The following is a 27,687-nucleotide window of genomic DNA, read 5'->3' as shown; positions in this document are numbered from 1 at the left end:
GGCGTGCAGAAAGTTGAGTCAAAAGTCTATTTGGAAGTGTCAACTTCTTTTTTGTTTCTTCATGGGGAGATATTCACCCCCTTGCAGAAACTCCTTTCCCAAAATCCAGGTCAATTTTGAATGTGCAGTTCCCTATTTACACCCTGAAAACAGACAGGAGTAAATGTGCAAGCATTTTTAAGGTGGGAACAAAGGAAGATGCATGTTTGTATTTGTTCACAAATTTTGGAGGCGGACACACCCAGCGACTCCCATAAATCCTGAAATGCAACTAATTCTGCTCACAGAGAAATTCAATCACATTGGTAGAATATACTTTCATGTCAGCACACATCTTTTGTGGGATTAAGACTCCCACCATTCTTTAACATTTATCCCTTGCAAATCAATGTATTTGATTACGAAAGAAGAATTTTAAACCGTAAATAGAACTGTGAATATTTTTGTTTACAAAATACCCCTGAGAGTATTCACCAAAAAAACTAACCTGTTATGGCCATAAGCATTTTCCTTCTTGCACCAAATGTCGAGATTCCAAGTTCTCTCAAATCCTCATCTGTTAATGTTAGGAAAGTTTGAAAATCAATCTGTGGAAGAATCACAGTGGCTGGTAAATTTGTTGCTATTTTAGCCCATCCCAAACCTTAAAACTAGGTTAAATGATTTACAAACTCCATATTGTGTTTCAGAAGTTCAAGATCATATCAAGCATTACAGTGGAAAAGGGTGTATATGCAACTGAGGGATGGAGCATGGGTGACAACTGACATTTAAACAAATTTCGCAGCAACCATTACTGTGAGGATACAAAACTTGCATGAAAAGCTCTCCACTCTCCACAGTCACAGATCCATTACTACATTCATGTATGCTAAGATCAATGCGGCACTCCATGTGATCAAAGACCAACATCATGCCTGTCTTTTTGATTAACAGAAAATGTAAAGAACATAACCTTTGATGAGGTGCTTCAGTACAATCTCATCACCTAAAATTACAGCAAATATTGTTCTCATGATTTGAAGAAAGGTAGATGATTTCCAATCAGCATCCATTTTGGTCAGGGATGAGATTTTAAGACTATATCCATTAACAGACAGCTGGAAGTGGTCAGAATATAGAAATCCCAAACTCCTCCCACATATTAGGAGGACACTTTAGATCTTGAAGACTGGTCCAAAAGACAGGAGGCTTTCACTATTCCCCACATGCTAATAGCTTGTAGTTAGGAGGACAGAATGTTCACTACTTGATGAGGATAAACGTCTAATTGCCTACAGACCACACATACAGTATTTGATTTAAAGGATCAATCATTTGCAGCGTTTGAGTTGTTACAGTGCATGAACTACTACAGAGTAGCAAATCGTTCAAATAAAGCCAAGTACAACCTGCATGCAGAAAAATGTGAGTTTCCCAGAAGACCATGTCCTCATCAAGAAGCAGAGCACACCCGGTAAATATAACTCAGTTGAGTAGTAGAGGTCAGTGTCTTATTGAGTTGAAAATGAGATTCTAAATGTTGTATTTCAAGTAAAAAGGAGTTTGTGTCATGAGATATTTGTGTTCCATTGATGTCAACTTTCATTAACAGAACTTTTGATTAGGGACCCAAAACATTGTATTGAAGCCTCTTAAGACAGCAGTTATTGTTAAAAACAGCAAGATGCTCATACATTAATTGAAAGAAGAATTGTATACTTGGCCAAAAGGAAAGGGGAAAGTTCAATCTCTTCTAAAAGAATCCACACAAACAGGAAAATGCCGGTCTCTGCCAGCAGTAACCTACTGTCTGATTAGCTCATTTACTTCTGTGCACCAAAATATAAACAGTCACCGATCTAAATTAATGTTCTTTCACAACTAGAGTAAATCCCTATTATGGTGTGGATATGCCACCTCACAACAAATACCTCCACCTTAACACACAAAGTCGAATAACAAGTTTATATTTCGCTATCTTGGATTTCTGCCGAAATAAACATAATAAACATAAGTGACACGAATAATGAAAATAGATATTAAACACTGACAGATTCAACTTAAAATGAGACAAAATCATCAAAATCATAATAACCAAAACAGCTATGATTGCACAAATCAACGCAGAATAGCCAAAGTGCTCACAACCTGCATAAATCTCTCATGACACCCAAAACCCGAACTACAATTCCCACAGTGTTCTGCTCAACATGCAACACTATGCTTCAATGGCACACTCTACCACAATGCATCACCCTACTCAATTCTCCTTAATTCACAGACAAGCCTCAGGAACACCGTAACACTGCCAATAATCTAACTAGGACCTCTGGAAATCTAGAAGTACAGAATGAATTAAGGTAATTTAGTATCTGTATTTACTTATCTGAAGCATAAAGATCCAATTTCCGACTATTCAGGTCCATTTTCCAACCATCCAGTTCCAGTCTCCAACCATCCTCTGCTACCAGATCTGTTGGTAAGAATTTTGGTAATAGGGGGCGTGGCTTGTCCACGAGCCTAGATGGTCGCAGGTTAGCGGAGCTCTTGTCCGAGCCCGTAGAATCCAGCATAATCTTGGTCCCGAGGGAGCACTGAATGCTTGGTGAAAAGAGTCTGGGGGAAGGCTACAGATCCTTCTCCCCCCAAATCCGATCACACAGGGGGCTGGAACCTTGGTGCCCGGCGGAGGAGGCATTGCACGTCGTGGGCCCCGGAGCTGATTCGACGCCTGTTTGACTGGCAGCATAAGGATTGGAGCAGGCAGAGCATTGGGCAGTGGCAATTCCCGGAGTCTGTGGCGGGGGCCCCCCACGGTGTGCTAGATCCAGAGATGGGCTGGCGAGACGGAGTGGAGGCTATGGCAGAGGAATGTTGCCGGCGGGGGAGCTGCCCCAGGAGGGCTGGCTGGACGAGAGATCCAGCGGTCTGGGAAGTCGACGATGGAGCCACGAGATTGCCGGCTGGGGTCTAGTCTGGGCTGGTGAGTGTAACTGAGGTGGCAGCCTTGTTTGTGTGGGCCTGGGCTTGGCTGCCCCCCCCCCTGGTGCGGGATCGCAGCCAGGTTGGCCGGCACCAAGGGTGTGGTGTGAAAGGGGCATTAAGCCGTGGTGGTCAGTTTGCGGGTTTCCTTGGAGGGCCGGTGCCGCCGGAGTGAAGGATCCGTTTAGGTTGGACTGGTGGGAAGAGGCGGTGGCCCAGGGCCCGGGCTGAATAAGCGAAGCGGCGTGACCTCGGCCGCAGAGTGGCCTGCTGATAGCTGGGCGAAGCGGCGGTGGGGAAAGGATAGATTTCCATTTTCCGGACTCCATTAGAAGCAGGCCGATCCTGTCCGGGGGGGCTTCCCAGACCAGGACATAAGGGCCATGCAGGGGTGATGAAACGGCCCTGAAGGAGTGTCCAGCCGACACGACCAAGGTACGGGAACAGCTGGCAGCCTGGGTACGGCGAGGCCAACGGGGAATCCAGTGGCAGGGTGACATTAATACCAGTATCATGCAGTAAGGGGGAGAGGGGCTAAAAGCCCAAGTGTCGTGACGGACGTCGGACTCTCCTGCTGTGAGAGTGGTGGTCCCTAGACCCATCCAGGTGAAAAGATCGTGAGTCCAGTCTGGAAGGGTAGGGCGAAAAGATGGTGAAACCTAAGGGCGGGGGCTCCACATAACCTAAATACGCCATCCCAAAACCCACTAAGTCTAGCGAGGAAGGGGAGGCTGGGGAGCCCTCACTGGCGGCGATAATGGCAGTAATCAGAGATGTCAAGGGCTCCTCAGAGCCGAAAATAAATTCGATTTTGACTTTGGTTGCGCTGATCAGAGGAGACCTCTCCAAACTTAGCGAGAAAGTTTCCATTGCTGAGACCCAGATTGCCCAACTTCAGTCCACGTGCAAACACCTAGAGGCCCAGGTGCATACTAACACAGCAGGCCATGCATATGGCAGCAAAGGCAGTAAAGCAGGAGGACCAGGAAGGGAGGGCCCGCAGGAACGATATAAGGGTGGTTGGTGTCCCGGAAGGGGTCGAGGGCCCTAGTGCTAAGCTGTTCCTGGGAGACTTTTTGTGAAGAACCTGCAGTCGTTAAGATTGTCAAAGTTCTTCTCTATCAAAAGGGCCCATAGGGCTCCGGGGCCACCTCCCAAACCGGGAGCCCCTCCCTGAATGATTATTGCAAGGATCTCCTATTATTGTGACAGAGATGCCATCCTCCAGGCAGCCATGACGAAGGGGGAAATTTACTACGTAAATACATTGATCAGGATCTTTCCGGATTTCACCGTCCAGGTGCAACGACAAAGAAGAAGTTTTGAGCCAGTGAAAAGAGAACTTTGGGCCAGAAACTTGAAGTATACAGTGCTTTTTCCAGCACGTCTCTGAGTCGTGTCAGATGGGAAAACATGGCACTTTACATCCCCGAAGGAGTTCTGGAGTTGGCTGGATGGCTGCCGCACTGTCGGCCAAGACAGAGGCAAAGATCCGCACTGTGGATGGGGAGAGAGCTTGGGTGGTAAGGAGAGTGACGCTAGGGGAAGCCAGTCCCCTGGAGTCGAGAGCTCACCCACAAAGGGGGGGGGGGGAGGGTGTCTTAAGGAATATAAAGGGACAAGATCACTACTGAGGTAAGACTGAGTATGTCCGGTGGTAACCGCACAGGAAGTTCTGGCAAAAGGAGACGTAACCAAGCCACAGGAATAGAATCTGCCTGGGACAATGGGTCAGAAGGGTTCCTCTCTCTCCCCCCTCCCCCTTTTCCCTCCCCCCGAAGGGATACATAAAGACTGTTACTCATTGCTGGGCTCGGACGGGAGGGTGAGAAATTATGTTTGATTTTACTGCCTGTCTTGGCGGGTCGAGTCCCTTCCCAGTTGAAGTTCTGAAATGTTAGATGTGGGGTGACAGGTGCTCTGCAAGCTGAGTAGTTGGAGTGTTAACATGCAGATTTGCAGGGTGGCAGGGCGGCGGGAGGTGGGGATGGATGGGGTTGTGTTTCATGTTTTAAGCAGTCAATCCAGTGTGCAATCAGCTGGTGATAATGGGGACTGGGTTGGATTGGGAGGGGGTTGAAGAGTGAGCCACACCCTTGCACAGCCAAAGAGACCTACTAGGAAGGAAGTGCGAAACAGTGACACCAATGACCACTACTTTAGTTAACTTCATGAAGATATGGTCTTGGAATGTCAATGGGTTATTTGGCAGGTTGAAACGCACAATCACCCTACAATTCATTAAGCGGCATGCTCCCGACACTGTCCTACTCCAGGAAACACATCTTAAGGGAAACCAATGTAAGTCATTGGATAGATACGGCTATGCCCTGTTGGCGCACGCGGGATACACTACGGGCTCCAGGGGGGTTGGGGACTATGTAAGAAAGCATTCTCTTTCATCCCTCTGAACACTTGGGCAGACCTCCTGGGCAGATACGTGGTACTTAGTGGGCAATGGGAAGGGCAAACAATTACAATTAACTTATGCTTGGTATACGCTCCGTCAAGACTTCATCCTGCCACTCTGGGCGAGTTGGGATCACTCCTGTTAGAGCTCCCGCAAGGGATACTGGCCCTGGGGGGGTTATGAACGACATACTCTTGGTGGAGCTGGATGTCCTGGGAGGTGCGTCCTCTGGGAGGAGGGTTGGGGCTTTGGGGGATTTCCTTAAGACGATGGGGCAGGGCGACGTCTGGCATCATCACCACCCTGGGCTGCGACAATACACTCATTAGTCGGCGGCACATGGCAGTTTTGCACAATTAGACCATCTTGTAACACACACGAATGCCATGGGCCGGTTCAAAGATGCTAGTCACGTGGCCCGGGGGATATCCAACCACTCTCGGGTGGTGGCTCTATTGGAGGGCCCCAGCCTAAAGAATGTTTTGCCCCCACGGATTGACCCGTGGCACCTCAGGGACTCACAATTTAAGGACGATGTTAGGGAATGCGCTGACTGTTTGTTCACAGAGAACCAGGGTTCAGTTGACTCCAAGGTGACAATGTGGTAAGCATTTAAAACAGTCCTCAGAGGGCACACCCAGGCACAAATCGGGGCATCCAATAAGGAACAGAAGCTAAAATGTGCGCAGCTTGAAATGATCCTGGACTTGGCGACCAGGGTGATAGCGCAGGAAGGGAAGCTGAGTGAGTTGAAGCTTCGCCTCTCCCTTAGGCAAAAAGAGCTGAGAGATTTGTTGGAAGGTAAAGCTAGGTCCCATGCGAGAGCCTGGAAATTCAGGGTCTATGAAATACGTGATAAGGCCAGCAAGTTGTTGGCTTGGGTCGAGCGGCGTGAAACTTCAGCGAGGTGGGTTCTACAAATCCTGGGAGAAAGGGGGGATAGATTTGTTACGGGATGTGAAGTCGCAGAGGCGTTTGCCTCATACTACGAAGATATATACACTTACACAGCAAGACACACCGAGGCAGACTGCTTAGGCTTCCTTAGGGATATCAGGCTGTCAGGCCTATCAACAGGGGACAGGGATAGCTTAGAAAAAGATCTGACGGTGGAGGAGTTAACCCTGGCCGCCCACGCATTGATTTCAGGGAAGGCCTCGGGTCCAAACGGTCACCCGGTAGATTTGTATAAATGTATGCTAGACAAGATAATGCCCCACCTTCTATCAATGTTTCAAGAAGCTAAACAGACAGGGAGGTTTCCCCATGATCAGCGGACAGCAATAATAGTTGTCATACCCAAAGAGGGTAAGCCCCTAAACTTGCTGTGGGTCATACCGGCCGATATCACTGCTCAACTTTGAAGTAAAGGTGCTAGCAAAGTTCCTGGCGACACGGCTGGATGTGGTTCTTACATCTCTGGTGCACCCGGACCAGTCAGGCTTTATGCCACATAGGGGGGCTAGACTTAATCTCTGCAGATTATTTGGAATCCTTCATGTAATGGACCGGACCCCTTCGGAGCCGGAGGTACTCCTGTCCCTGGATGCCAGAATGGCGTTTGATAGCGTGGAGTGGAACTACTTGTGGGCGGTGCTGGAGTGCATGGGATTCGGACCTAAGTTTATTGGTTGGATAAGACTGCTGTATAAACAACTGCTGGCCAGAGTGAGGGTCAACGCAACAGTCTCCAGAGAATTCCCTCTACAAAAAGGAACTAGGCAGGGCTGTCCTCTATCCCCAATTTTATTTGCCCTGGCCCTTGAACCGTTGGCGGCATGGATCTGCCAAGACACCCTAATATGGGGTATCCCAGTAGGTGATGAGTCGGAACACCGTATACCCTTGTATGCGGATGACATCCTGCTGTATGTACAGCGTCCGTGGCACTCAATAGACAGAATTCTGCAGATATTCTGCATTTTTGGGGATGTCTCAGGATATTGTATCAATTGGGATAAATCCCTACTGTTTCCGCTGGTGGTGGCGTCCCTAAACTAACCTCTAGACGCGAAGTCCTGGTGGCGCTAGTGGGGTTCAAGTACCTGAGGATGCATATAACGAGAAATCCACAAGATTTCTATGACCAGAACATTTTGCCCCAGTTGACCAGATTTTGACAGGATGCCCAGTGATGGAAGATGTTACCGCTGACTTTGATGGGTCGAGCGGCACTATTCAAAATGATGACACTCCCAATGTTGTTATATGTCTTTCAGAATTCCCCCTATTGGATTCCGATGAAATTCTTCAACTTAATAGAGACAGAACTATGCTCACTGCAGTGGAATGGAGGGGCATCACGGATAGGGCACCGTAAACTGCAAAGGGGCGTCTATGATGGGGGGTTGGCGATCCCAGATGTGAAACTATACTACTGGGCATCTCAGCTGGTCGTGGTGAATGGCTGGGTGCTCAGTGACCAGACGGAGCCAGCATATAGCGTTGACAGATTATATATGGGAAACAGGGGATATAGCTCCCTGTTTTATGACAAAAAGGGAACCAAGGACCTGCCGGCACACACATAAACAGTGATGAAAATATGGTGGGAGGGGGCGAAATACCTGGGCTGGAGCGACAGACTGACAGAGATGACTCCCCTGAGGACGGGTGACCAATTGACGTAAGTGTGCAAGTTGAGGGGTTTCATCAAATGGGAACTACTGGGGTTGGAAACATTGGGAGATGTCTGGAGAGGCCGCGCCTTCATGACATTCCAGGTCCTCCAACAAGAGTATGAAATGGGCCCGGGAGAGTGGCTGCGCTACCTGCAGCTAGGCCATGCATTACGTAAGCATATCAGGGAAGGGGAAGAACTGGCGGAAGCGTCTCCATTAGAGGACAGACTTGTGACAGATCCCCTAGTAGAACAGGCTATCTTGTTAATATATAAAAAACTAGTGAATAATGCACCATACCCCTTGGGACTGCTGCGAACAGCCTGGGAGGGGGATGTAGGCACATTGGAGGACTCAGATTGGGTAGAGGCCCTGCAAAGCCCCAGGGAAGTTGCAATGAGCTCCTGTTTCCACCTAATTCAATTGAAGGTTCTCCACAGAGTATACTTCTCCCAGGGACTGCTGAGCCAACTGGGCAAAGCACCCTCGGCCCTATGCCACAGGTGGTGCGTCCAAGAAGGCACATTCTATCATCTCATCTGGGACTGTCATGAAACTCAGAAATATTGCGGCATAGTTAGAGACATCATGTCACAAGTGACTGGGCTGTCGATCCCGTTGGTGCAGCGATGGTTCTTACTGGGTATAGTCGGGGAGGAGGACTGGCCTAGATACACCAAAATATGGCTGGCTTTGAAGGTGTGGTGGCAAAGCATAACCTGTCCAGGTGCTGGGGGGGGGAAGGGCACTACCACGAGGCAGGGACTGGCAAACAGATATGGGCTGGTGATGGCTAGCGGAGCGTACAATCTACCAAAGTCGGGGTTGTCCTAAAAAATGGGAGAAAATCTGGGATCAATGACAGGGCTTCCGGGGTATGTGATGGGGTTCTGAACTTGTGTGCTGAGCCCTGTTTCTCTAATGTAATACCCTCTAAGATAACAAAAAGATAAGAATGTAAACAACTGGTCAAAATATCACTATTGTAACCTGTATCACTGATGTACTGCTGGTTTTGAGTTGTTGCAATAAAATGATTTATTAAACAAGAAAAAAAGAATTTTGGGTATATCAAAAGAAAGTGCTTCTGAAAGACCAGGAGCAGTTTTAATCCCCTGAAGATTTTGTTGCTCCTTGATAGACCTAGTCACCACTTAAATTCAATATTCATCAAAAGTTCAGCATTAAATGTAAAGCACATTAGGCTTTAAAAAGAAAGTTGTACAAATATTATGGTGAAACCATGAAGTTTTATTACATGATTTAAATAATTGCAGAAATGGTTAAAGTCAATCAATTTGTCAGTTACATCAAATACTGGCATGGAACTCAGAATAAAACTCAAATAGTCAAATGGCAGAATAAATACAGTTTAGCTAAAAAGAATTGTCATAAATTATAGGTCAGACAGATGTAAAGTCACCTACTAAAAGTCAAAGAAGGTGAGCCACACTCCCTCAGCAATGGGCTTCTTTTATAATGTCAAATAAAATAAAATCCATACATGAATACAATTCAATTCAATTCAATTCAGCTTTAATTTGGCTCAATGGCCATAAAAGTTCATAAAACACACTGTTCAATATAAAGCATAAATAGTTGAAAGCATAAATACGATTAAAACCAGATAATTACAGTTTTGACTATTGTCATAAAAGTTCTAAATACAGCAGATTTTAAATGATTTAAAAAACTGTTAGTTAATAGGCGCAATATTGCAAAGGATGGGGACGTGGTCAACCGCCAAGAGAAGTGGCCGCTTCCTAAGGCAGCTCCGTCCGAGCGAGCCCGTTCACGTGAAAATCCATAATTCATAGATCCGGCAACTGGTATAAATGTATACCGGAATACACAGGAGTGCACTGGAGATCGAATGACCCGAGTCCCGGCAGAATCCGGATGGTGGTTCTGGAGCTTGGACCGCCGACGCACTCTGTGAGGGGAGAGGCCTCCTTCCACGTAGCCCGGACTCCGCTGAGTCGCAGCCCGCGGTTCCAACCTGGCAGACCCGCGATGTGCCTGTTTCACGGTGGTGTACCGGGTGGCTGATAATCGGCCAGACGCCTGGAAGGATTGCCCTGATCTCGACACTTACTGTTGTGGCGGCGTGTGACGGGGCTCCGTGATGGCGTAAGCCCAGAAACACCTCAGACTGCCTGCCTGCCTGCCTCCAGCCGCTGGGGAGTCTTGGATACACTGACTATTGGTGCTGGAGGGGGCGGGCTGCTGCCCTCCCCGAATTGCTGGGGACCGAGTCCGGACGCCGCCCGCCATATCCTGAAGCGGGATGGAGACCTCGTTTACCCTGCGGTGTGCAGACCTGAGCAGGGCACAACCTGTTGCCGATGAGAAGAACCGGCTGAGGTGACGTGACTCCCCCCTCTGGGCTCCCTGATCCGTGGGCCCCGCACAGCGTTTCCCGTGCTGGCCCCAGCTCAAGTCGGTGACTGTTTGCAGGCTTTGAGAAGCCCATGGCCACACGCGGGGAGCTTTGGGGGGGGGGGGGGTCTGACTCTCCTTGCTGGACCAGTGGGAAGCACTGAATAAGTTGCGGCCATCTTGGACTTGGGCGGATGGCGATTGGATGCTGCAGGGGGTGCTGAGCCCTGTTGCTTCGTTGGCGCTGTGGAATACCTGGCTGCTTTGGTGATATACCCGAATAGAAATAGGGCCTTTCGGGGGGAGTGGCACCCAACCCCCCTGGAAAGCGCTGCCTGATCTGTTCCTAGAGCCTGGGTGTGTGCGTCTTCTGACCTGCGCTGTTACATCAGGCACTGTACAACGCGGTTCAAGTGGCGACTCCAGCGGCTCCTCACCTGTACAAGACGGCCTTGCCCTCCTTTCCCTGGGGACCACGCTGACGCAGCTCCAAAGCAACAGTTCAGGCTAAACTGACCAAATACACGTGGGATGGTGGCCCCGGCGCAAGCCCGAAGGAGGGACCTGCCGTGCAAGAAAAGCCACAGTCTGGTGGTAAAAAGAAAGAACCGACATTACAGGACATTCTTGAAGCCATTACGACTGTGCGCACGTTACTGGAATCACGCATTGACTCTGTGTCTTCAGAGGTATCCCTTATCCGGGCGGACATGCACACAATGAACTTGCGCTTGAAGGATGTTGAGATCAAAACGAGTTCTCTGGTCGAGGATGCCTCTGAACTGCAGCCTAGGATGGACGACATGCAGGCCCATACTGCAAAACTGGAGGCGCAGCTGTAAGACTATGACGGGCGCTCCAGGCGTAATAACGGCCGTATACTGGGGGTGCCGGAACGGGCGGGGGGGCCATCGGCAGACCTCTTTGTGGAGGAATTGATCACCACCCATCTCAAGCCGAAAGGTCTCTCCAGCTTCTTTTCAGTTGAAAGGGCGCACCGAGTGCCGGGCGGCCAGCCTGGTTTTTTATTACTCCCGAGGAGGCCGAGGACTGCCTGGACGGATGGCGCATGGCAAGCTGGAAAAACAACCACGCCCGGAGAGCGAGAATAGAGGAGGGCGCTGGAGGATCTGACAAAGCCACCCGGCCTGGGGAGCAGGAGGTGGCGACGGGAGGGTCAGAATAACTGGTCTGTATGTCTAGTTTCTTGGGGGTGATGGGCGTCTTCTCCAACTGAGGGATGGATCGGGTTGTCGGCCCCCCCTGTGCTGTAGGCCTTGTAACTGAACTGTGATGGGGTTTGCTTGGGGACTTTTTCAAAATAGATTTAATGGGACTTTCCATGTTTCCCAGATCCTTCTGTAACAGTCATAAAGCATTTTAGGGGGCTTGATGGCTACTTCCGGACTATCTCAGTTTGTAAAATGTGGTTACCAGTTGCTTATTTTTCCGTGACGGGTGCTCGGTTGGTCACACGCACCCACAAGTTTGTGAGGGGTGGGCGATAGGCACTCTGCTAGTTTGGGTGGGTGGGAGGTTATGACACCGCCAAGCAGGGAGGCAGGGAGGGGGTTTTTGGGGGCTGTTTTTCGGGCTTGTGGGCGTTGGGGGGGATTGTTTTCATTTGTATTGTAGTTTTTTTGTTTGTTATACAGGCATAGCACATTTGATTGGCTTCAGGCAGAGGCAGATGCCGGTTCCTTTTCTTTGGTGTACTCATTGGTGATTGGTCCATGGTTTACGGGAAGGTCTCCCCTGGGGACCTTTCTGGGTTGTCCTCTCCGGAAGTATATGTATCTATGAGATGGAGTAATGAGCACGACGACTAGGCAGGGGCTTAAGTTACTGTCTTGGAATGTCAATGGGTTGGGCGATAAAATGAAGAGGGGTGTGGTTCTCCAATTTTTAAAGCGACATTCTCCTGACGTTGTATTTCTACAGGAGACCCACCTGCTTGGGAATGCATGCAAGGCCTTGTCCCGATGGGGTTTCCAATTAGCGGCCCACTCGGCTTTCGGATCTGGGTCCTGGGGTGTGGGCATACTGGTCAGGAAATCGTTCCCCCTCACTGTTGACTCGGTCCGCACTGACGCTCTGTGTAGATTTGTTTCCATCTCTGGGACCTGGGAGGGGTGCACACTCAATGTTGTCTCGGTCGATATACCACCAGGCCTGCACACTCAGGCCTTCGCTGATCTCGGTGATCTTCTCGGCTTACCAGACGGAAGATTATTGATCGGGGGCGATTTTAACTCCATTGTCTCCGACCCCCTTGATCGTTGGCCCCAGAGGAATCTGCCGCCTTCCCGCAAGCGGATCCATGGCTTTCTGGGCGAGATGGGCCTTGTGGATATTTGGCGGGGCTTGCATCCGACCGATCTCCAATACACTTATATTTCAGGGCCTCATCGTAGTATGTCCCGTATAGACTATGTGCTGACGCTAGCGCACCAATTCCACACCATCAAAGACATACAACATCTGGCTAGGGGGATCTCGGACCATTCACCCATTCAGTGTCATTTAGAGGTGGGCGAGCCCACGGTTGGCCGGGTGGCGCCGATCAATTCCTGGTATCTTACTAATCCCTCCATCAGAGACAGGGTCCTGAGCGAGTCTGATCTTTACTTTCAGGAAAACGAGGGTTCAGTTGACTCGTCGACGGTACTCTGGGAGGCCTATAAGGCGGTCACACGGGTGGGGGTGGAGTTGGCACAGATCACCGGACAGCGTAAGGAGAAGGGAGCTGCCATGGCGCATTTGGAGGAAAAAATCCTAGACTTAAAAAATGCTGTCCGAATACAAGACTCTGTGGAAGTGCGTCATAAACTCCGTATTAAAATTAAGGAATTCTCCGATCTGGCTATGGAGGCCTCCAAGACACACCACAGGGCCACGCTCAGTAGAATATACGACGTAGGCGACAAGGCGGACAAACTGCTGGCCTGGTTGCATCGCAGGGACAGGGCTCAGCCCGTTGTGTTAGAGCTTGAAACAGACTCACATTCCCGTCTTACTGCTCCTCAAGAAATAGCGGATGCGTTTGGCCAATATTACCAGTCAATTTGCACACCCCACATGACTCATGCCGAGGAGGAGGCTGCCTCTCTCCTACGTGATATCTTGATGCCACTTCTGACTGAGGAGGAATGCTCCGATCTCGATTTAGACATTACAGTGGCGGAAGTCGAAAAGGCCATACACGACCTGCATGGGGGAAGGCGTCAGGCCCCAACGGTATCCCCATAGAATTGTTCAAACTCACAGCGAGCAGGACGGCACCCTTTCTTGTCGAAATGTACTGAGAAGGGGGTAACCTTCATGAGGATCAGCGACTGAACAACATTGTCGTCATTCATAAAGCGGGCAAGCCTGCCAACAAATGTTCGTCCTATAGACCCATCTCACTGCTCAACTGTGAAGCGAAAATTTTGGTGAAGGTTCTTGACACTCATTTGCTCGGGGTCCTGGCCCGGCTGGTCCATCCGGACTAATCGGGGTTTATGACCGCGCAAAATACCTCCCTCAACCTGCGCAGGCTTCATGGAGTGCTGTTCCGGGTGGATACAATCAGGGAAGATGCAGTTGTGGTGTCCCTGAATGCTGCATCAGCTTTCTACACCATCGAATGGCCCTATATGTTTGCTGTACTCCACAAGTTGGGGTTTGGGTCTGAATTTACCAACTGGGTGCGGCTTCTGTACCACCAACCACTTGCACAAGTGGTTGTTAACAATAGGAAATCCCCCGTTTTTGTTCTCGGCAGGGGTACCTGACAAGGCTGTCCTTTGTCACTGCTTCTCTTTGCTCTGGCCCTGGAGCCTTTGGTAACGTGGGTTCGACAAGGCCCCGCCATCAGGGGCCTTAGGTGGACGTCGTGCTGGGAGGACCACATTTTGCTGTACGCGGACGACATTCTGCTTTATTTGGCCTCCCCGGCGGCATTCCTCAGCGTGGTCCTGGACATATTCCGTATATTTTGTGGGTTTGCAGGCTATACGATAAACTGGTCTAAGTCAGTGCTCTATGTCCTTTATAGCAAGCAGCCCTCACTCCCCCGGGTTTGCCAATTAGCGGAGGCTGCTGACTGCTTCAAATACTTGGGAATCTGGGTCTCTAAAGATCTATCTAGATTTTATGACAATAATCTACTGCCGCCTCTAGTGCGTCTCAAATCGGACGGTCAACACTGGAAGTCGTTCCCGTTGACTCTTTTGGGGCGTGCAGCCCTGTTCAAGATGATGTCCCTTCCTAGACTTTTATATGCATTACAAAGCACCCCGCTCCCGGTCGCTGCCACGTACTTCAGGGACCTCAACAACATTATTCAAGATCTGCTGTTGGAGGGTAAACCACCCTGAATCACAACACACAAACTTACACTGGGATGGTATGATGGAGGTATTGGGCTCCCGGATATCAAAAAGTATTACTGGGCCTCGCAACTCGCAGCAATCAACCAATGCACGTATAGACCACAGGATGACCCGGCCTTTCGAATCGACAATTGGCTCCTCCCGGGGGGCAGCTTCGAGGGTGCATTATACGCACGTTCTTTGAGGCCTGTCTTGACCGGCCCGACCGGGCATGCAGTGAATATATGGAAGGTGGCCACTAGGAGTCTGGGCTGGGAGGGTAAACTCACGCAAGCCACGCCACTCTGGTACTGTGAACAGCTAGGTAGACTGATTCGTTCAAAGGGCTTTGATAAATAGGACCTCATAGGCATCTCCAGGGGGGCGACTTGTGGAAATCGGGTGAGGTGGTTTCCTTTTCCCTCCTGCAGCAAGAGTACGAACTAGCCCAGTCCGAATATTTTAGATATCTTCAAATTAGACATGCCCTGCTCACGGTTCTCCCCAGGGGTGGCCCCTCCCTGAATCCTCCCCACTTGAAGACAGGATATTAAACGGCGATCTATCCGGAAAAAGCCATAGCCCTTATTTATAAAACACTCATCAACAATATGTCGCATCCTCTGACCCGCTTAAGAGCTAAATGGGATCATGATGTTGTGAGCCTAGATGCTGAGGAGTGGCAGGCGGCGGTGGCTTCCCCTCGTGAGGTCGCCATCTTCTCTCGGCTCCGTTTGGTGCAATTAAAACTTCTTCATAGATCCTATCTGTCAGGGCCTTTGCTGGTTAACATGGGTTACACCGTGGATGGTGGCTGTGTACGACAATGTGGGCAGGAGGGTACATTTATTCACACTCTCTGGGAGTGCGCAGTGATCCAGAGATACTGCGAACGGGTGGTACGCCGAATGGAGGAAGCACTGGGGAAACAGATTCACTGTAATATTAAGTTAGCATTGTTGAATATCTGGGATCCTACAGATTTGAACTCCAGGGAGTGAATATGGGTCACACTTGGGCTTATGGTTGCAAAAAGAAATATTGCGCAGCTGTGGAGAGCTCCGAACCCACCAAAAATAGTGGACTGGGCCAATGATATGGATTGGTGTATGGTGACATCTATGAAGCTAGGGGGTTCCCGAATAAATTGACGCAAATATGGGGGCAGTGGAACATTTACAGGGGGGAGATTTGTGAACCACCGAGGGTCAGAGAAGATATCACACAGGGGACTTGCCACTGAACAATGAAAATTGTTAACCATATGTTGGGATGTGTGCACCACGAGGAACTGTTTAATGAGTAACCTATAATGATAACTTGTTTACCATTGCCTTACTGATGTAACATGCCTTTCTTTTCAATAAAAATTAGTTATTAAAAAAAATATATTGCGGGGCGTGGCTTGGCGAGCGACCAAGATGGTCGCAAGCCTGTAAAGCTCTGGCGCATCGGTGCCCTAATCCTGGCAAATATCCTGTACGGGACCCCCTTCGGATGTCGGCAGCCAAGGCGGAGGTAGCCCACTCACCCACCGCAGCATAGAGGCGCCGAGCGGCGCATGTGGACATCGGGCGGCGGCCCGGGACCGCCTGAAAGGTGTGGCCGGCGGCTCGGGGAGGTGCTGGAGCTCTGTGACCGGCTACGCGCACTGCTGTGCGCTGCGGCTTGCTGAGGGATCCCTGGGCCGCAGCCGCTGGAGAGTTGGATTTGGTGGCCGGGAGTCGCACCGGAGGTCGGACCTCAGAGGGAGATCGTCTATTTACCGGCGGCCCGCCCCGTGAGTACCTGCGGGGCGGCATTGGCGGCTGGCTGGTCGGCGGGGAGCCTGGAGGCCCGGGGCACAGACACTGGAGGCGGCCGGCCCCCGGGCGGGAGGCCCTCGGGCTGCACAATGCTGGGACGCGACGCGCCCGGAGCTTGGCCTGTGGGGGATCTGTGATCCGGCGCCCGCCGGTGCCCGTTTGCCTGGAGGGGACAGGTGAAGACACGCGCCCCTTGGCGCAGCACGTGCGTCACTGGCCCTTGGATGGGGCGACGGGCGGGGGATGCGGCACGACCCCGGTGGGACTAACAGCCCAGGAGACTCGACCCCCCTGAGAGACCTGTAGAGGAGGAACCGGGGAGCTCGTCGGTAGCATGAGACCGGCGGCCGGAGGTCACTTTGCGGCCCCCCACGCAGTGGAGCCGCGACTGCGACGGAACTCGCTGGGCCGTGACTAGGGACCGCCTTGTGGAACGGAGTAGTGCCGACTGGGCCAAGGCGCTGGGCGAGTAGAACCAGGCGCAGAGAGGTGGGCCGGAAGAAGACCTTGACGGAGCCTGGCGGGCGGTCTCTGGGGGCCGCGGCGATCCCGCGCCCAAGGGACGCTGAGAGGTGTGTCGCTGGCCCCTTCTCCTCCGTCCTTCTTCGGCTCAGTGGACACGTGCGAGTGGTGGGGCCCTGCTGCGGCGGCTGCTTCAGAGGCGGAGAGGCTCGTTGGGCCTGGACTGGTCCTGCCTGCTGGTCGACCGGGCTGCGGGCGGATGCCCACTGCACAACAATTGGTCATGGGCCGGCTGCGCACTGCCCAGAGAGACAGCCGGACGTCGGTGGCCGGGCCGGGCCCCGTTGCGGCGCCTGGAGAGGCCGCGCATTGAGATGTTGGCCGCTAAGCTGGATTCGGTGCTGGCAGCGGTGGAGCGGATCGGCTCCTCTCTTGAACAGACACGGTCGTCGCTGGAAGCCCGCATTGATAAAGTCGCGGTTGACTTCACGCTGCTCCACGCGGACCACCACAAACTGGCGGACAAGGTGACACAGCAAGAGCAGACTCTCCGGGAGGTGCGGCCGGTGGTCTCCACACACACAGCTACCCTTCAGGACCTCATCGACCGGGTTCATACCTTGGAGGACCGCGTGGATGATGCAGAAGGGTGCTCTCGGCGCAACAATGTGCGCGTGGTTGGCCTGCCGGAGGGCGAAGAGGGGAGGCAGCCGGAGCACTATGTGGAGGAGTGGTTGCGCAGCCTGGTTGGATCTGAGAAACTCTCTCCGCACTTTGTGGTGGAACGCGCACACAGGGTTCCCGCGCAGAGGCCCAGTCCGGGGTCTCGACCGCGGCCCTTCCTGTTCAAGCTCCTTAATTACCGGGACCGGGATGTGGTGCTCCGCGAGACCAGGAGGATGGGCGATGTCACTGTTGGGGGCGGACAGGTACATTTTTTCCCGGATTACACCGCGCTGGTGCAGAAGCGGCGCAGCAACTATCTGGCGGTGAAGCGCCGCCTGCGTGAGCTGGACATATCATATGCCCTCCTGTTGCCCTCCCACTTGCGGGTGATCACCACGGATGGAGCCCGCTTCTTTGACACGCCATCCGAGGTCTGGGACTGGCTGGAGGACATGGGGCGCTGTGATGGCCGACGACCGCGGAGCCCAGAAGCCGCCGCGCCACGTGGTAGAAGATCCCTCCAGCGCAGAGGGAGGAGGCAGCGGCGCGCGGAAGGGTGAAGCCTGGGAGTGGCTCCCAGCCCGGAGAGGTGCAGGCTGGAACGCCAGGATGCGCTGGCAGCGGTGGCCACCCTCGGATCGCCGGACGGCGGGGGTGGAGAGACTGCCCAGGACCGGGGGGATGTGTTGACTAGCGGCTCGTCATCCCCATCTACTATGGTCTCAGATGATCAGCTGTTGCCGCTGGTCACCCCGCAGACGGCAGATCTTGTGATATAGTATGAGACCACGATGGACATCGGGGATCACTGCCCGGGGTACTCCTTGAAGATGGGTCTTGTACCTCACAGATGGACACCTTGCGGCTCCCACCCGAACAGTGATCAGAGGGGTGAGAGGCAGATGAGAGGGACATGTTGCTGGAACTCTGGGCACTGACGGGACAGGTGAGCTGGGGTGGGTGCCGGGCTATTGCCTCTCCGCAGGGGGATGGCCATCTACGGTAGGGCCCACCCGTCTTTGCTGGTTGTTGGGGGGGGAGGGGGGGGGGACTCTGCCTCCCCCGGTTAGGTAGTGCGCTTTAAGGTTGGGGGTCCCATAGCTTGACATCTACACAGGCACCGTTGTGGAGGTGCACCCGCGCGTAGTGATTCTCACTCGCCTGCCCCCTAGCCGCAATTGGGCTTAGTTACACTTGGTGAGCATTGGTTCATGGTTTGGACGACTACCTGTAGAGGGTATCGCCCTGGCGGTTTCGATAGCCTGTTTGGTTTGTTCTAGCACATGGTACTATGTTTGTGCGTTGTTGTGTTGAAAGGTTTATGTCGCAGCTCTCTACATGGTCAGGCGAAGGCCCGCTGCCCCCCGCCCTGGAGGGGCGCCCTTAGTCCCCCGCCGCAGACTTACCCGTAGGACGTCCACATGGCTGCAACCAATGTAATCACATGGAATGTTAGGGGCATGCACACACCGGCGCGGAGATACTCAGTCTACGCATACATGCAGCGACACGCAGTGGCAATAGCACTCCTGCAGGAGACACACATGACGGCTGTGGAGTTGGGCAGGCTGCGCGCGCGCTGGAGGGGGCAGGTATATGGCACTACATGCTCGGCGCACGCTAGAGGCACTCTGATATGGGTGAGGGCGGGCACCCCGTTTGTCTGTTTGCAGGCGCTGGTGGATCCTGGGGGGAGGTACACCTTAGTGCATGGAAGAATCGATGGTCAACAGGTGCTGCTGGGGTCCCTCTATGCGCCGAATGTAGAGCAGCCGGCCTTCCTCGCCACCCTGTCGTCGGTACTGGCACCGTTTGCTGGCCTCCCCTGGCTCCTGGGAGGAGACTTTAACTCCGTGCTGGATATCCACATGGACCGGTCGTTCCCGCCCCTGCGGGGCACGCAGGTGGGGTCGAACGCCAGAGCCCTTACCGCGTGGCTGTCGCATTGGACTCTCACTGATCTGTGGCGGACTGTTCACCCGGACGAGCGCGTCTATTCATACTATTCAGCGGTGCACGGCCTCCATGTCCGGTTGGACAGAGTGGTGGGCACCCCCTCGGTGTTGCCGTGGGTGATCCGTGCGGAATACATGGGTCGGACCCATTCAGACCACAATCCCCTCATCCTGGGGCTTAAGTGGCAGCCCATCGGCCCCCGGTGCCGACATGGCGCCTCCAGACGGCAGCACTGGAGGACCCGGAATTTCGGGCCTCCTTGGGCACGGCGGTCGTACAGTATTTCGATCTTAATGAGGGCTCCACAGACAGCGAGCTGATAGAATGGGATGCCCATAAAGTATGCATTAGGGGGCACTGTCTGGGCGCGACCTGGAATATTCGAAAACAGTTGGCACGTGCTCTCGCCGCCTTAGAGACTCGCCTCCTCTCGAGCGAATTGCATGGTGAGGGGGGGGCACAGACTCGGGTTGCTTGCTGGGCCTCCGGGCGCTCCATGCCGACCTCTTGGAGCGGCTTCGTTGCCTAAATTATGCGGCTCACTCAGCCCGGGTACATGCTGCGTCGGACAGGGCGGGACGACTCTTGGCCTGGCTCATTAGGCAGGAGACGGCTCGAATACCGGTCGGTGCAATCACCGGACCAGATGGAGCGCTGGTCCACACACAGTGGGAAATCCACCAGGCGTTCACGGCGCATTATGCCACCCTGTACCGGTCAACGGGGCGGAGGAGTGCGAGCGACCTGGATGAGTTTTTAGAAGCAGGGGAATTGCCCAGGGTTCCGGAGGAGCACCATGCGGCCTTGGAGTACCCCCCACGGTAGACGAGATAGGGGAGGCCATTTCCGCTCTGGCTTAGGGGAATGTGCCGGGGCCGGACGGGCTTCCGGCAGAATACTACAAAACTTACCGTGAGTCCCTGATCCCGAAGCTTCACAGCCTCTACCTGACGGCACTGGAGGAGGGCACACTGCCAGCATCGCTGAAAGAAGCCTATCTGATTTCCCTGCTGAAACCAGGACGGGATGCCACCCAACTGGGGTCCTATCGTCCGCTCGCCCTGCTCAACACAGACTATAAAATCTTGGCGAAGATACTGGCGGAGAGACTGGCGCCGGTGGTGCCCACGCTGGTGCACAGTGATCAAAATGGCTTCGTGCCCAAACACGCCACTTCGCTTAATTTGCGGCGGTTTTTTCGGGTGATGGAGGAGAGCACTCGACAATGGCCCAGAGCGGGCTGCCTGGTCCTGGACCTAGAGAAAGCCTTTGATTGCCTGGAATGGGGATACCTGGTGTCGACGCTGTCGCACTTCGGACTGGGGCTGGGCTTCCTTCAGCTAATGGCTCTTCTGTACAAGGGACCCACGGTGCGCGTGCGTACTGGTCCATATGTCTCGGACCCCATTCAGATCGGCAGAGGTACCAGGCAGGGGTGTCCGTTGTCGCCCCTCCTGTTTGCGCTTGCAATGGAACCGTTAGCGGCGACACTCCGTAGGGAGCTGGCGGATGGCATTCCGCTGGGAGACGCTACCCACCAGGTGTCCCTTTACATGGATGACCTCCTAGTCTATGTCAGGGATGTGTCTGCTATTCCGGCGAGGCTGGGCTGCATCCTACAGGCTTTTGAGCAGCTCTCAGGCCTCCGAGTCAACGCCGCTAAATCCTGTCTGTTCGCCTTCCGGGACGACGCCCAGGACCCTGGCTACCACCTTGGCGGAGTGCGGGTCCAGTGGCAGCCGGACACCTTTCGCTATCTGGGTGTCCAGATATATCGCCGCCCGGCGGATCTGGTGGACGGTAACCTGGGACGCGCTGTGACAGCGGTCCGAGCCCAGATGGCGTTCTGGAGTACGCTTGCCCTTTTGGTGACCGGCCGCATAGCGCTTGTTAAAATGGTAGTGCTGCCGCGTCTGCTGTACTATTTTGCCAACCTCCCGGTGTATATACCGGTGTCTTTCTTCACGCCCTTCACGCGCTCCCTCCGCGATTTCATATGGGGAACGGCGCGCCACAGGGTTGCGCTGCCGAAACTGTGTCTTCCCGTGGGCCAGGGTGGACTAGGGATGCCGTGTCTTGAGCACTACTATCTGGCAGCGCAGCTACAATGGGTGGCCCGTTGGCTAGCTGACAGATGCCGTGAGGACACGGCGACGGTGGTGAACCCGCCGCTGGCAGTAACGGAGCTCCTCAGAATCTTTCACCCGACTACGAGCGCGCTCAAGCCCGAACCACTGTTGCTAGTGGTGGCGTATAAATGCTACCGTCGATGTCTCTGGCTGACACGGGCCAGAATCCCATATGCCCCAGCTATTCCTCTGGAGGGTTCCCCTTGCGGGCGAGGCACGCTTGGCGCTGCAGAACTCAGGGACTGGCACGCGGTTGATATCCACACATTGGAGGACCTCTACCATGAGGGGGGCCTTCTGCCATTCGCGACTCTTGCGGAAGAGACGGGGCTGGCGCAGGGCCAGTTTCTCCGACACCGGGCCCTGATAGAGACGCTGGCGGGTCACTGGGGGGACTTGCGGGAAGAGCCGGAGCAGCACCTAGTGCTGCAATACCTCCATGTCTTGGGTCGAGGGGGGCATCTAATCAAATGGTTTGCTGCGGCTCTGCGGATGCACGCGGCGCCGAGCCTAGGGACACTACGCGAGAGATGGGAGGGGGATCTTGGCCGACCTATGGTAGATAAAGAGTGGGAGAGGGTGCTGCAGGGGCCGAGGAGGGTACCTCGAAACATGAGATTTCGTCAAATACAGTTTTTTGTCCTGCACAGGGCCTACCTCACGCCGGCTGCCATTAACAAGTATTTTCATCGCGTGGATGCATGCTGCCCCCACTGCGCAATGGTTGACGCCGACCTGCTCCACATGCTGTGGGGCTGCCCTGCGTTACAGTTGTACTGGCAGGCGGTACATGAGGAGCTCCGTCGGTGTACAGGCCGGGAAATTCCACCTGAGTGGCCCACTTATTTACTACATCTCTTTCACCGGCCACCCCCGGCTAAGGTTGCCTCTCGTTTTTTCGATTTGGGGATCATAGTGGCACAGCGACTTATCACCAAACGCTGGAAGGCAGACACTGCGCCACATGTGCGAGCATGGCGTAGCTCTTCACTGGTGTGGGCGAAGGCGGAGGAGGTGGCGCTTCGGCGGGAAGAGACACTGGGTCTTAGAATGACGCCCATCGCACCCCAATGGGGGGAAATGCTGCGGACTCTAATGCAACCTGAGGAGGTGGCCCCGGGAGGTAGCGGGAATGGGCTGTAGAGGCTGCGTTGGGCGACGAGGCGCTGTCCGTCTGGTCGAGATGCTGCGCTGGTGTGTCTGGCAGGCTTTAAAGTGAAGACAGTGTATGCCAAGGATCGAATCTTAGTGCTTGAGCTGGTCCTGGTGGGGGGGACTGGAGAAGTTGGAACCTGGCGGGGCGGGGGATCAGCAGGGAGGGGCCGTCTAGACTAGAACTTGCGAGCTGCTGTTGGTAGTTGTTTTAGTTGCTAGGCTGTTGAGAAAACGGCCACCCAGTTAATGAACGGGGAGTTTAGCACTGTTTGTATAACTGTTTGGGGATGCAACGGGATTAGCACGTAACTGATACAGGAGAGGGTGAGCAGATGCTCTCCACAAGGTCTACGGCCATGGCATCACGCGTGGCGATAGCCTGAGTCAGAGCCTTGCTGGCTGTAAAATTGGGTGCTGTCACTCCCTTTCCTGATAATGTACTATGGCCAGAATGCATACGATATGCACAGAAACTCAGCTCAATGCTATATGTCACGATGCTCACTGATTTAATATGATGTAATGTGTGCTCTTACCTGCAAACTCAATAAACAGATTTATGAATAAATTAAAAAATATATATTGCAAAGGATGAGGAAAGATAGTGGGAAAGTCAAGAATTAAATCCAGGACTGTGTGTAGGAAATACAGCGTGTCACATTACTACGTCTACCATGGGTAGGTTCCCAGGTGGTACACAGTACTTTACCCTAACTTTCCACATAGCCAATTAATAACACATTAGTAAAAAAATTAATGGCTTACTGAGATCAGATCTAAGTACTCTTAAGGCACCTTCATATTCTCTTGTGCCTAGAGAATGGCACAGTGGTAATATCCAAAACTGCCTACTGCTCTCAGATGCCCGGCAGAAAAAACAAAACATGATCTAAGATCTCCTTGAGAGCACCACATGCTGGGCCCCTCCTCTCATCCGCACTGGGTACTTTAGCCCATCTAGCTATAAAAGACCAAAGACGAAGGGTCTCGCAGTGTAACTGCAAGAACAAGCGCCTGGCCAAAGGAGATTCAATCTCATCCATAAATGTTTCTCTGCTATAAACGTCCTTTCATGAATACAGATTGAACCAATCAGGTTAAAGGAAAGGCAATGCAGTTTCTGAAATTATATTTCTCAGGACTATCCCACAGATTCACATAATGCAGCTCCCCTCCCTGGTCCTCTTCAAGCACCTCAATGGTTAGTACAAATATCACTACTCATTATACAAGGTCAAGTTTTCATGAGAATCACACTGTGGTCCCAATAAATGAGGCTTTGGGAACGTTCGCCCTCAGTAAAGCAGTGCACTACAGCGTCCTGAGAACAATAAAAACTCAATGTGTACTGGAAAAGTGACATTACATCTAAAAGCAATGTTTACAAAGCTACTGGTGCATGAATCGTCTGTGTGCAGAGTATTCCGAAATGAAAGGATGACTTTGTGCTGAAAGATGGCTGCAAGCAAAGTTTGCTATTTTAGACTTGGGGTCTACATTGACCAACGTTAACATCAGCGCAGTTTGCTCGACATAATGTCTACATTTTAATTACATGTTAATTTTCTTTTATAGTGCTTAAAGTTACTATGCATAAAATCATAAAACTCTTTACCCGCTGCATTAGGCCATCATGTCTCTGATCACTTTTTAATAAAGTAAATTATTTTTCTAAATGCAACCCGTTTTCTTTAAAGGATAAATGGCTACATTCAAAAACATAGGTTTACTTTTTCAAAAGTTTGTTTAAGAGTTGGTAGTGGTCACCTGACCCTCTGCCTGATCCGCAGAAAACATTTTTTTATTTAACTAATTAAGGAAAATGGGTCAGAAGGAGATCCATTACCTCCCCAGCTTCGGAGTTGGTAATATTTCATTGTTTTGTGATCGAATTTCATTTGCAAAACATTCATACATATCACACTGATTCAGTATTTGGAAGGGGCACCTACATCACACCCTTGAAAGAACACTCATTTTTTACAGACTCCTAAAACGGTATTACTATACTCAAATAAGTTTTTTTACCTGTTGCAAACACCAACTCAGGGTGTTTGTAACTGTTAAAAATTCTTGGTATACGTGACCTCAATGTGCCTCGTTTGAACTTTTCTTGTGGCTGATATTTTTTTTAAATATTTGGAAAGTTCCCATTTTGTTGTGTGTTAGAAAACATTTTATACCCTGCAGTCTTTCCTTTCATACTTCCTGAACCCCAGCAAGACCTTCACTTGGTTCCCATTGCATAATTCCCGATCTTTGTAATCAAAGAAAGGAAAGCTAAAAAACAATCTCCATATTAAAATCAGCTGTTTGTCAGAATAAATTGCATGGCAGTTGACATCTATCGGTGAACGAAGAAAAAAAAACAAAATTGAATGGCCTTTTTATTGCTCATTCCCCTTCTGAGCTCCTGAAAGGTTGTCTTGGGGTGTGCTACAGCACCTCCGGCACCCCCCACTTCCATTGCCCCGGTTCACTCAGGCCACCACTGAAGCCTAGTCAACATTTGCTTGAGACAGCCTACCTCTTGCTGCTGAAAGATGTCCGTGTACTTGCTTAGTCCCAGCTTGCTGAACAGCTCAGGCAGGTCAGTGGTCTGTTTAAATGTTGCACTGAGGAAATGGGAGCTGTTTGTGGAAATACTTTCGAAGTAATTACTGCTGCTGAGTAGGTGGTCGTCTAGAAACAAAGTAGGAAAGGAGATCAAAAATAAATATAAACAATATTAGATCCTTTTATTACAAATGAACAAGTTAGAAGTCTCTAGGCACTAGGCACTGTACTTCCTATTGTTTGCATAAAACACTGTATTTCATGAAGAATTATATATTTCCTAGCAGGGATCGTGATGCAGTTCGTAAATCAGAATATTCCTCATTAAAGTCAGAGCCCACTTTTTAGGTCTCGCCTGGTGTTAGCAGCGCGCAGGCGCTGCCCTCGCCATGTGAGTGCCTTTTGGAATCGATACGATTCCAGAAGTATACTTGAAGCCCCACCCCTCTTTCCATTGGCTCGCATCATCGTTTACGTTAAACGATGGCGCGTTATTGGAAAGCAAGCTTCTCGGTTATCGCCTGGTCCACTTTGAGGACGGCCCATGTGGACAGGCTGACGCCATCTTTGTTTCTGGCACAGCGCACACTGCTATGCGCTCGTGAAGCCAGCCCTCCCAGAACCGGCAGCCCCATGCAGTACAGCACAGCAGCGAGACCGCCTTCATGGGCACATGGCAGCCCGGTGAGGCCAACCTGCTCTTCAGGATGTCCCAGCAGGTAAGGGGGGCTGCGCTGCTCGCTGCGGAGTGACGGTGGGGATCTGTGTGGGTCTCTGCGCGTGAAGCGCAGCGCTGCCCTGCCTGTGCCCGCCGCTGTGCATGCAGCCAGGCAAAGTTTGCAAGCCGGCCATCTGTTTCACCCTTCCTCTCCACGCCCACCTCGTGCCTCTCTGATCCTCCTCCACAGTCCCTCGCTCCGGCCACTCTCACTCCTCCCTGCGGCTCTCCCTGATCTTTTCCAACAAACTTTTCTCGCTTCCTGTCCATCCGCCCTCATTCCCTACAAACATTATTTTTCTTTCTCCTCCTGACCTCACAATCCTCGACCTGCCCATCACACTGTCCACTCGCTGTTCTCTCCCACCTGCTTACTCTCAGCATATCCTCTGCCCTAACCCTCTCTACTGTCCCATGCACGCTCGATCTGTCCCCCAGCGCTGCCCACTTCGCCATCCCCAAACTATCAACCGGCTCCGACACTTTTCCCCTTCCCCTCTTACACGCAAAGATGCCCATATCAAATGTCTACATTCACTCTGAGCGGGAGGAGTCATAAAGTGTCTACTGCCGCCGGTATTATTGATCACAACAAGACACATTGTTTAATTAGGTATTTTATGATTTACAGAACGCTCTTCACTTTTTCACAAATGTGCGTTATGTTAAAAAAAAGCTGATGATATCTCCGTCCCCGCCACTTTTATTATGAAACTGGATGACATTTGTAAGGCTTCCCTTCCTCGTGGTACGCTAGTTGTTGGCGGAGTGGCTTAATAAGCTCGACTCCCCTGGGGTCGGCCAAGATGTTGGAACCCTCTCGGAGCATTAGATAAACTGCTGAAGTCAAGAACTTCAAACATCTGGTATTAACCACGAAGGCTTGCGATAGAAAACAAACACAAGCGTAATCATTTGCAACAGTCATTTTTATGTGAAGTAATTAAATAATAATAATCTAGAGACATGCTTCTGGTTATTAATGAAAATGATAGTCTGCAAAGTATTACAATGTGCCTTCACAAACCAGACGAGAGAACTCAGCCATTAAAGAATAGCCCCGAGGGACAGAGTGACAGAATTTACCCTTTTAAATCTGCTGTCTTAATAGCAATAGGAAACAAGCTTTAGCCCCGAGGGACAGAGTGACAGAATTTACCCTTTTAAATCTGCTGTCTTAATAGCAATAGGAAACAAGCTTTAAAAATGCAATAGGTCTCGCCTTTCATTAAGTTAAAGCCATTTGCTTTGCTATACAATACCATTAGCAAAGCAAATGGCTTTAACTTAATCAAAGGCGAGACCTATTGCATTTTCAATGCTTGTTACTATATCTTGTTTTCATAACACGTCTGTGAAGATCACTGAGTTTTATTAAAGACCTTGAATTCTACTCAAGCTCATAAAGGGTCCAAGGAGGTAGTTAGGGATCCCTGGCCCTGAAGAAGACCTCAGACACAATTGGGCTTCTAATGTGGGCAGAAACATATTGGCTTAGCTACTGTGACGGT

At 51.7% G+C, this 27,687-nt stretch overlaps 1 protein-coding gene and 1 long non-coding RNA gene across 2 annotated transcripts in view; one reads left to right on the top strand and one right to left on the bottom strand.

Annotated features, from left to right (window-relative positions):
• LOC146810960 (protein bicaudal C homolog 1-A-like) overlaps positions 1-27,687 on the bottom strand; it is a 273,354-nt gene that overhangs the window by 16,530 nt on the left and 229,137 nt on the right. The window contains exons 18-19 of the mRNA XM_085618020.1: positions 25,430-25,584; positions 488-587 (exon numbers count right to left, since the gene is read on the bottom strand). Of these exons, the coding sequence (XP_085474146.1) occupies positions 488-587; positions 25,430-25,584 (255 nt within the window). The remainder of the gene's footprint in view (positions 1-487; positions 588-25,429; positions 25,585-27,687) is intronic.
• Positions 1-27,687, top strand: part of LOC146810961 (uncharacterized) — a 179,126-nt gene that overhangs the window by 112,308 nt on the left and 39,131 nt on the right. The gene's annotated exons all lie outside the window — the stretch shown is intronic.

Source organism: Triturus cristatus, chromosome 7, assembly GCF_964204655.1.
Source record: "Triturus cristatus chromosome 7, aTriCri1.1, whole genome shotgun sequence".
Classification (NCBI taxonomy): domain Eukaryota; kingdom Metazoa; phylum Chordata; class Amphibia; order Caudata; family Salamandridae; genus Triturus; species Triturus cristatus.
This window is presented reverse-complemented; position numbering and strand designations above follow the sequence as displayed.